A 9,845-nucleotide genomic window follows, 5' to 3' on the forward strand; every position below is an offset into this window, starting at 1 on the left:
AGATTTTTTGTATGTTATTTAGCATGCCCAATGGTACCAGAATCCATTGAAAAACCTTTTGTATCAATTTTTTTGGGGTTAGGTGAGTTTTTTTCGTATATTGACCCTACTATTCAAAATGATTGTCAATCCTGATATTTCTGTTCTCCCCAAGCTAACCATCTATTAATTTGTCCTCTACATTCTCTACTCACTTCAAGCTTAGAAATAGAACCCAGGAAGAAGAAAATTTCCACACGATAATCTCTAAAATCTTGTCAACTGCGAAGTTGAACATGTTCAGAGTTGGAGACGATTGGGTGGAAAGTTTCATCTTCCTGGGTTCCAAGATTGAAGTGAGTCGAGAATGTGGAGGCAAAACAGACCAAAATCTTGTCAACTGAGAATATCAACGTCTTCAGATTTGGTCTTTTTCGTTTAAATAAAGACCAGCTTTTCACTTTCTTCACTGTTTACAGCAGTTTCATTGAGTCTTCCTTACTTTGTGCCAACACAGTAGTATTATCAGCATGCCTTAGGTTGTTGATGCATCTTCCTTCAATCCTGACTCGAGCATCTATGCCATCCAAGTTTTTTTTTTTTTCAAATTATTATAACCACAAGTGATTCCGTCAACTCCATTATTGATTAATTCGGACATTTTAAAAGTAACTGACAGAGGGAAAAAGATACCTCAAACTCTTCAACTGGTCAATGGTGGAAAAGCGCATGTCCAAATTAACTCTTACTTCTGCCCTTTTACCATGGTGTGCACGAAGTTAAATTACATCTCCTTTAAAACTGGCACGAGCACCACAGTAGCCATTTTCCAGTTGTCCTGGGAACCATTTTAAGGTCAGGCGATGATGCAGACTAAAAGCAAACGGTTCGAAATTGCTGTCTCGCCTTAGTGGCTGCAGAACAAACCTTTCCCAACTTTGTCTGCCTTCTTTTGTGTGATAAAAGTCCCCATGCTCACCTGCTAACACTACAAAAATTTCAGGCCTGTCTTCACCAAGATTCCTCCAGTGTGCCGTTTGTGAGCACGTTAAGATATACTCGTGTCTCTGACACCTGTCAAATTCATTATGGAGATGCAAGTTAATTTACCATCTGATGTTCATTCTAACATCCGGTATTGCATATTGAGCATAATGAAAAGTTTTAAGGCTATATTGTGTAAACGCTCTCATTTTCTTTCTCTCCCCTCCCCCTCCCCCCCCCCCCTCTTCTCTACCTCTCTGTCTCTCTCTCTCTCTCTCTCTCTCTCCCTCTCTGTCTCTACCTCTCTGTCTCTACCTCTCTGTCTCTACCTCTCTGTCTCTACCTCTCTTTCTCTACCTCTCTGTCTCTACCTGTCTACCTCTACCTCTCTCTCTACCTCTCTACCTCTACACCTCGCTACCTCACTACCCCTCTACCTCTCTCCCTCTACCTCTCTACCTCGCTACCTCTACCTATCTACCTCGCTACCTCTCTACCTCTACCTCTCTACCGCTACCTCTCTACCTCTCTCTCTTTCACTACCTGTCCCCTTTCTTCCTCATTGGGTGCACTTTGGACAAAACCAAGGTTGCGGGCCGGCTGTTTGGGGCAGTTCTGGGATTGAGAGATTCAAACCTCGATGATGAATGGTGCTCAGAGGATGATCTCGGTCGCCTTTGAATCAGGCCGTCAGTAAGCTGAAGTAATTCTTCAAATCTCTTTCGAAATGATAGTTTATTATGGTGAGGCATCTCCATTACATTACATCCAATTCATTACATTCCACTCTTTCTGCTTTTTATTCCCTCTATCCCCCCTCTCCAATCCGACCCCCTTCTCTCTCTCTGTATCTCTCTGTATCTCTCTGTCTCTGTCTCTGTCTCTCTCTCTCCCCCCCAACCCTTTCTGACATAACTACGATTGTGGTCTCACTGTTCAGAGGGGTTCCTGTATTTTTAGGATGAAACTTTGATGATGGTGCCCACCTAACTATCTAGTTAGTTTAAACAAGGAGTCAAGTAAGTTGAAAGAGTTCTTTAGATCTCTCTTTTTCTCTCCATCTTCCCTTCTGTTGTGTTTGTGAAATGTCTCACAAATTCATGCCGTCTCTTCATCTAGTTTGTTACAGTTGAGAGCATTTTAGAATGTGATCTCTTCATTTTATGCAATTTTTTTCACTCCAAAATACAAAGCTTCAGTCCTTGTAGGGGACCCGAGGATGTGCCTTTTCAAGGTTTTAAATTAATCGCAGAAGTAGTTACCGAGCTATGTCCAAAAAACGATTCAACCAATCAGAGAGCAGCGAGCTATCACGTGTGCCGAACGTGGCGAACAGACTCTGCCTCGGATGGCACATTTGAGAGCGTATTCATTTATTTCCCGTCGGCAAACTATGTTGGCGCTATGTTGGCGTTAAACGATGTTTTAAAACTAATTAAAACTAATTTGCGATTCTTTCGCTTTCCTGCGATATGCGACCTTCCGGAGCTCCTGTGAGAGCGTGCGCCATTACGGATAGTACGGGTACGGTCATGCCATATGTTGGCGTTAAACTATGTTTTAAAACTAATTAAAACCATTTCATGTAAATAGAGGGGGGGGGGGGGATTGTCACTGTACTCGCAAGCCGTTCGCCGTTCGCTTTGGCGTTGCGAATGGACCAAAACATTTCATGAACCAAACCATTTCATGTAAAGCGTTCGCCGTTCGCTTTGGCGTTGCGAATGGACCAAAACATTTCATGGACCAAACCATTTCATGTAAAGCGTTCGCCGTTCGCTTTGGCGTTGCGAATGGACCAAAACATTTCATGGACCAAACCATTTCATGTAAATAGAGGGGGGGGGGATATAATTTTAGATATATATATAGTACGGGCATGCCCTAGTAAATATAATGCATGTAGGGAGAAGGTGGGAGGACACTCACAAATAAATTGTTCAATTTTATGCAGTCTCACGTGAAAGATTTACATTGGGACTAACTTTTGATCACATCAGCAGAAGTTACTGCTTTTTGTTTTGGGTTAAGAGCTTGTCACACTTCAGCGTTAATACATTAAGTTGTGTGCGTGTTTCCCCAGAAGCTGTTTTGTAGCAAGGGTGAAAACATGATTTCAAAACAGAGCAACCAAAAGCTGTAGTGATGCTTCTTGCACCACCGGGGAAAAATCCCAAGGGCATCCATTGTTCTTCGACATTCATTTCCATCGTTTTCTAGAAAGTTCTGTCATATACCTTATGCATACATTCACTAGGTGCATTTGGTGTGCACTATTGTAATGATGATGTCGAGTCTCCTCGGGCAATGATGGTGTGTGTCATCATATTGCCTTTCTATGGCTGGTACACACGGGTAAGTGTGTGGTACAGACGGGGGGGGGGGGGGGGGGTGCAGGGAGAGAGAGGGGGAGGGGGGTGTCGCCACTCCTCTCCGTCGCTTTTTTTTTTTTTTTTGGTATACAAGATCGAGGCTCGTGAAAGAGCTAACATTAATCACACATAAAGTGAAATCGACACATAAAACACAAAATAAGGGGAGAGGTAGACAAGATGGGGAGAGAGGGGGAAGGACACAAACACAACATTTGAGAGCAGGGACGTCGGGAGAAATGTGGGAGGGGGAGGGCTTGGGGGGAGGTGGGAGAGGTATAAAACATATGGACACTGCAAGGACTTCCAGGAAAGAAGTTGGAATTTCGAAAAGGTGTATCTGGGGTGAATTTTGCGGGGGTAGAAAAGATCAAGGTTTTGGATGGGGGAAGATAAGAGAAGGTGGTGAACAGTTGTTTTAAAGACCTGGAGGGAGGAGTGGGATTGAAGGGAGTGGAGGAGTTTGTTCCAGAGGCCGGAGTAAAGAGGAATGAAAGAGTGAAGGTGAGCAGAGAGTCTTGATTTTGGCAGTTTAACCATAAGAGGGTTGCAGGCAGATCTTGTACGACTTGTAGGAGTATTTGGGGGACAGAGCACAGAGAGAGCTGGGGGAGGGGGGGGCAAGGCCGGAGAGGAGTCGGTAGAAGACAGAAACTGCTGGTCGTTGGGGAATTCACCTTCTTCCGCCCATGCTGTTTGAGTCGACTGGACTCTCATCCACCAGATGTGCAGAGCCATCTGCCATTTAACCGCGTGGCTGCGGATCGTTACCCTGGTAAGGGGGATTGACAGGTACTACACCTTGCCCACAGGCGACCTGGGATTATGCAAGGCAGGGGCATCCATCCCCCTGAGGTATCAGAGGACACCCGCAAACCCGCATATTGTAGACTGTATGATATAAATATCTCACCACCCTTACAATTACAAAAAGTGCTCGTTAATGGGGTAAAGTTTCTCCCTGATTATCTTTTTGCCAATTGCAACTCAAAAATCTGGTTACAATAGTGAAATATGATATATGCACTTGAGCTATCAACTCAGAGCAACCCCACACCACACCTCTCCCCCAACCTTCCTCCAAAATTCAGACCTTTTGACAATTACGAATGACAGAGAAGTCCCTACTCCCAGGAAATGTCATTTATCTTCAGTGCAGTGAAGTCTTCTACAAGTTTCGAACAAAAAGTTAAGCATTATCAGCAGTCAAATTGCTTTCAACATAAGCAGCGTCACGGCAAAGTGGAAAGGCAGACATCAGTCAATGTCCAAGTCCACCCTGTAATATTCTCTTTTGCAGGACAAAAGCACTTATCAATGTGAATGATCACTCCTGACACGATCAAATTGCTCACTTTCAGTTTATGTTCAATAAAAACAGCATGGGGAGCTCAAAACAGCCCAAAAAACGGTTTCATGAATTCAAAGGTCAATCAACATAAACAAAAGAAAAAGTGATTAAAGAAGCAACTGAAGGAGAAACCTGATAATCTACAAGTAATTGATAGGAATTCGTGAGAGAGACTTGAGGATATGGAAGCAGTCGTATGAATAACTAGCAAGGATACCCGTCTACGACGGGTGCAAATTGAAAGAATTCTTAAAATTCATTCATCAAAGGTGAATGCTCTGACTATATCCGGCAATGCCTAAGATTGGGGGTATTGATATCAGAAATTTTTCAGCCAAACAGACCTAAAACATAAAAAAAACTTTTGTACATACATTTTGTATAAAATATATTCTATAATTTATATTAAATATAAACACTAAACAGCATTAATCTCTTTCGAATGGATGGGAAGATAGTCGGCCTAGAAGCACCGATTCTGGAGATTCGCCTGTTTTGATTAAAAAGTTTTCCAAAATAACGTTTTTTACAAACTATGAAAGAGCATCTAGTCCAATATGTGCCTTATACAAAAAATATAGTCACAACTTAAAGCGTTCGCCATATGTGCCCTAGAGTGCCTCGGGGTAAACCACATTGCGTGTCTGATTGTTGGGTGCCAGGATGGTGAGTTTTACTGCACTGCCGGTCCGAGAGGCAGCCACATACAGCTGACCGTGTGAGAAGCAGGGGACAGAGAGGTCGACCCCTATTGTCTTGTACGTCTGACCTTGAGCCTTGTTGATGGTCATCGCAAAGCATGGCTTGCAGGGAAACTGGAATCTCCGAAACTGGAACGGCAGCTCAGAGTCTGACGGAATGAGCGGGATCCTCGGCAGAAGGACGACTTCTTCTTTGTATGGTCCACAGGAGATGGTGGCCTCGATGACATTGGCATGTAGGCGAGTTATGATGCAGCGTGTACCATTGGTGGTCTTGGGTGGTTCCATGTTTCGCAGGATCATGATGGGCACACCGAGTTTCAACTTGAGGAGGTGTGGTGGCATTCCTGACAGCTCGAGAGAATTGAGAAGCTCAACAGGGTAAGTGACTGCCTCCTCGTCACAGATGGCACTATCCACAGACTTGTAGATCCTCTCATCGCCGGGAAACTCTCCCATGAGCCAGTTGTTGATCTGGTTGACATTGGTGTTCAGCGGAGAAAGAATTGCACGCTCAGCCAGCCATTCGGACCGGACTCCATTTGTGGTCAAGCAAGGGTGGACTTCAGCCTTCAGCTCCTCCATTGTGGAGACGACCTTGCCTATTTCAGGAGGAATCTCGATCGTGTCTGGTTCGGCCGAAAATGGTATCAGTCCATTGCCAATTTCCAGGAGTAGCTTAGAAAAGTCAGTGGCCCCTTCATCGCCAGACAGGTGAGATCGCATGTTGGTGGTCAGGTGTTTGACAGTCACATGGCGCCACAGGTGGGACGTCTTCAGGCTGGCGTTGACAATGTTGGATCTGGTACCACTCTTGACCACTGGGAGGATCTGTCGGAAGTCTCCGCAGAGTAGTGTGGGAATTCCTCCTATAAGTGTCTTTACTCCTGTGATGTCCTGTAGTGTGCGGTCTACAGCTTCATAGGCTGACTTGAGTCATCGGGGCCTCATCCACAATGATGACAGCAGCATCCTTAATGACCTTGGCCAATGCTGTTCCACGCTTGATGCTGCATGTTGGCTGCTCTTTGAAGTGCGTGTCGAGTGGGATCTTGAAGGTGCTGTGCAGCGTTCGTCCTCCCTGGAGCAGTGTTTCGGCAATTCCACTGGATGCAGTAGCAAGAGCAATCTTGCCTCGTGAGCGAATTTTCTTCAGAATCGTGTTGATGGCGAAGCTCTTTCCTGTGCCTCCTGGTGCATCTAGAAAGATGATGTTGCTGCTCTTGTTGCCATTGTTGATGTTACCTTGCTGCACCAGTTCAAGGACTGCATTGTAGACCTGACGCTGGTCATCTGTCATTTGCTGTTGGAGATCATCAGCTTGGACAGCCAACTGCTCTTGGTTGTAGTCGACTTCCCTGAAGTATTCTCTCTCAAGCCTATATTATGTGCCCCTCTCTGGGGTAGGTAGGTCATACGAACTGAGATGACGACCGCCCATTATGATCACCTTGTCTTCGAGAGAGAGCAAAGCGCAAGGTTGTAGATGTGCTCGTTGTAGTCATCAGCGGGATTGTCAACATTGTGACGGTGCTGGAATAGGTAGTCTTCAGAAAGGATTTCATGGAACTTATCCCATAGTGTGCGTGGATTGCTAGGAAAACATGCAGTAAGGATGACTGCCATGAGACTCCGGAGGTTTGGTGCAGACTGGCTGATGCTTGCCTCATCCATAGCAAGGTGGAGGTGCTGGTCGTTTTCCAGGAGTCCCAATGCGAGACAGGCTTCACGGAAGGACAACTCTTGACCATCCACTGTCCTTAGAGCAGCGAAAGAGGATGGGCCACATACTTCAGTCAGAAGAAGTCGAATGTAGTAACAGTCTCCCTGTCTCGGACTGATGCTGTAGATGCGGCCAATTGCCGGAGTCTTCCGTATTGCATGTGGTCCTTCGACCACCACTTCTCCCTGCTTGCGGCGGGTCCACCTCTTGTGCGTCTTGTCCCACGTGTAGTACTCGGGCACCTCGTGGTATTTGAGCATCTTGGCAAAATCGTCAGGATTGCAGAGGTCGAAGAAGGCAGTCAGCGTAGTGGCTGGTGGTGGTCGCTCTGCCCTCTGTATGGCATTGTCCATATTGAAGTAGACTCGCTGGCCATTCTCGAGGTGGACAGCTAGGCCAATGACTGGAGGGAAATGCTCGGAAATTGGGTGCTCTAGGATCCTCCAGACTGCCTCGCTGCTCCCAACGTAACGTGCATTCTGGAACTTAGCTACCTCATCCACTTGACGATTTCCGGCCTCCTCATTGGCTCGCTGCAGTTCAAACACTGCCTGATCGGTCCCCTTGGTGACATACTTTGTGATATACTTGATGCTCGAGCATATCTCAAAGTTGATGTGGCAGTTGAATTGGCAGAGGAGGAACGGGTTGTAGGGTACCACCCACTGATTGGTGACTACCTGCACCACCCGTTTTCCCTGCTGGCGCATCTTGATCTCCCCAGTGTAACCACAATCTTCTGGCTTCAGATGTCGGTATTTGGGGTAGCTGTCATTTCCTTGCTCAGTGCTCTGGAGGAATGGCTTTGGGAAATCTTTTGAACACTTTCGGCCCTTCATGCAAGGGCTGTTCTGGTTGAGGTTTCCGCATGGACCATGGATCATATGTGCCATAACCATCATGTGCAGCTCAGGATCTTGTTCCTTGTCGGGAATCTCAGCACTGATGACCATATCAATTTTTTCGGGCTTGACTTTGTCCTCTGGAGCGACACATATGAAGATGTGGGCATGAGGAAGACCATGCTTCTGGTACTCAATGGTGTACAGGAAGGCTCTCATCGTCCCAAAAGCTCTCTTCTTTAGTAGCTCCATGAGCTTCGTGTGCTTTTGTCGAAAGACACGGGCAATGGTGTCTGGCCGATCATGAGCTTCTTGTCCTGGCAAGAGGTTTTGCTGGACCTCGACCCATTTGGGATTTGTTGTCATTGTTATAAAGAAGTCCGGCCTCCCCATGCAACGCACATAGGCCATGGCATCACTCTGCCTCTCGTGCATCCACCTCGGCCCACCTGTGTACGTCGCTGGAAGGACCACCCTTTGCCCAACGTTGCGAGGGTCACCATCGCTGGCCATGAGACTGTCACGGAGGTTATAAAGAAGTCCGGCCTCCCCATGCAACGCACATAGGCCATGGCATCACTCTGCCTCTCGTGCATCCACCTCGGCCCACCTGTGTACGTCGCTGGAAGGACCACCCTTTGCCCAACGTTGCGAGGGTCACCATCGCTGGCCATGAGACTGTCACGGAGGTTGCCGTAGTTATCAGCGAGTAAGGTCTTTTGCTCCCGGCGGATAAAGCCCAGTCGCTCTGCCTCGATTTTAGAATATACATCTACCAGAAACTGCTGAAAGAGTCGTCGCATCTGCAGTATGTGATTTCCCTCTTTCACCATGATGTGGTAGCTGTAGTACTGCAGCTGTGTGAGTTTTTGGCCATCTTTTCCAGTAGCAGTCCTGGCCACCAGGTGGATAGTGTAGCCATCCGTTCCATATGGGAACACTATGGGGTACTGTAGTGCATCATAAGATGCATGCAGCTCACTTATCCCTTTGAGTGCCCCATCGCGAAGTTTAAGGACAATATTTCTGGGTTCTGTTGGCTCATTGTACATTAAGATGGCGACTTCTGGTGCAGACTGGGCGTTGTAGCGGTGTGCATGCTCACCATGTGGGTCGCTTGTTTAAGGACAATATTTCTGGGTTCTGTTGGCTCATTGTACATTAAGATGGCGACTTCTGGTGCAGACTGGGCGTTGTAGCGGTGTGCATGCTCACCATGTGGGTCACTTGTTTTCGCGGATGATTATCTGGCGCTCTTCCGAGTTATCTCCTTCTGCAAGCATATCTCTTGCAGTCTTCAGCTCATGGACCAGATGGTTATTCTCGTAGAACCACTTTGTGAGCATTTCAATGATGTGTGGTTTGAGGCCGCTGTGGTTCCTGGCAGTCAGCTCTTTGGCATGCGAGTCGAGGAAGTAGACCTGTAAGAACTTTGGCTGACCTTCTTCAGGTGGGAGCAAGCTGCCAATGCGGTGGAACACTTGACCTTGGATACGGAAGCTCGGGTTCCAGCCCTGTACTTCAACTTCCTTATGCCCGAAGCTCGTCATCACAAAACTGCCATTATAAGTTTGAATGTTGTCAAGGAAGTGCTTGCTGAGGAGACCTTCGCCAGAGAGAAGTTCCTTCAGGAAGGGAGGAAGGGCAGGGAAAGGCTCAAGGATGACTTTCCCATTGTTGCAGCACACACCTTTGGTCTCTCCTTCGAACTTGTAAGCAGAGCAGTGAGTGCAGACTTGGTCCATTTGGCCGATGTCTGCGTGAGTTGTTGGGTCAGCCGGGTCATACGTGAATGCCTCCCTTTTATTCTTTGGTGTCCGGGCCCGAGCTCGTGCTTCTGCAGTGCGGTGACGGTTTGCCTCGTGTCTTGCATCACACTCTTCCTCAGTCTCA

General features: G+C 46.9%; 1 protein-coding gene across 1 annotated transcript; it reads right to left on the bottom strand.

The window, feature by feature from the left end:
* Positions 1–6,833: 6,833 nt before the first annotated feature.
* On the bottom strand, positions 6,834–9,004 carry LOC144890772 (uncharacterized). The gene is made up of 2 exons (XM_078772598.1): positions 8,553–9,004; positions 6,834–8,469 (listed from the first exon to the last, which is right to left on the bottom strand). The coding sequence occupies exons 1-2, from the start codon at positions 9,002–9,004 to the stop codon at positions 6,834–6,836; spliced, it is 2,088 nt and encodes a 695-aa protein (XP_078628724.1).
* Positions 9,005–9,845: the final 841 nt, after the last annotated feature.

This window comes from Myxine glutinosa, chromosome 2, assembly GCF_964187855.1.
Source record: "Myxine glutinosa chromosome 2, kmMyxGlut1.1, whole genome shotgun sequence".
Taxonomy (NCBI): Eukaryota; Metazoa; Chordata; class Myxini; order Myxiniformes; family Myxinidae; genus Myxine; species Myxine glutinosa.

Bases quoted from the DNA above. Each gene is read 5' to 3' on its own strand.
- LOC144890772 (XM_078772598.1), bottom strand. From the start codon at position 9,004: ATGTACAATGAGCCAACAGAACCCAGAAATATTGTCCTTAAACTTCGC. The intron at 8,470-8,552 runs GTGGATGCACGA...CCTCCGTGACAG, and splicing joins ACGTACACAGGTGGGCCGAG to TCTCATGGCCAGCGATGGTG.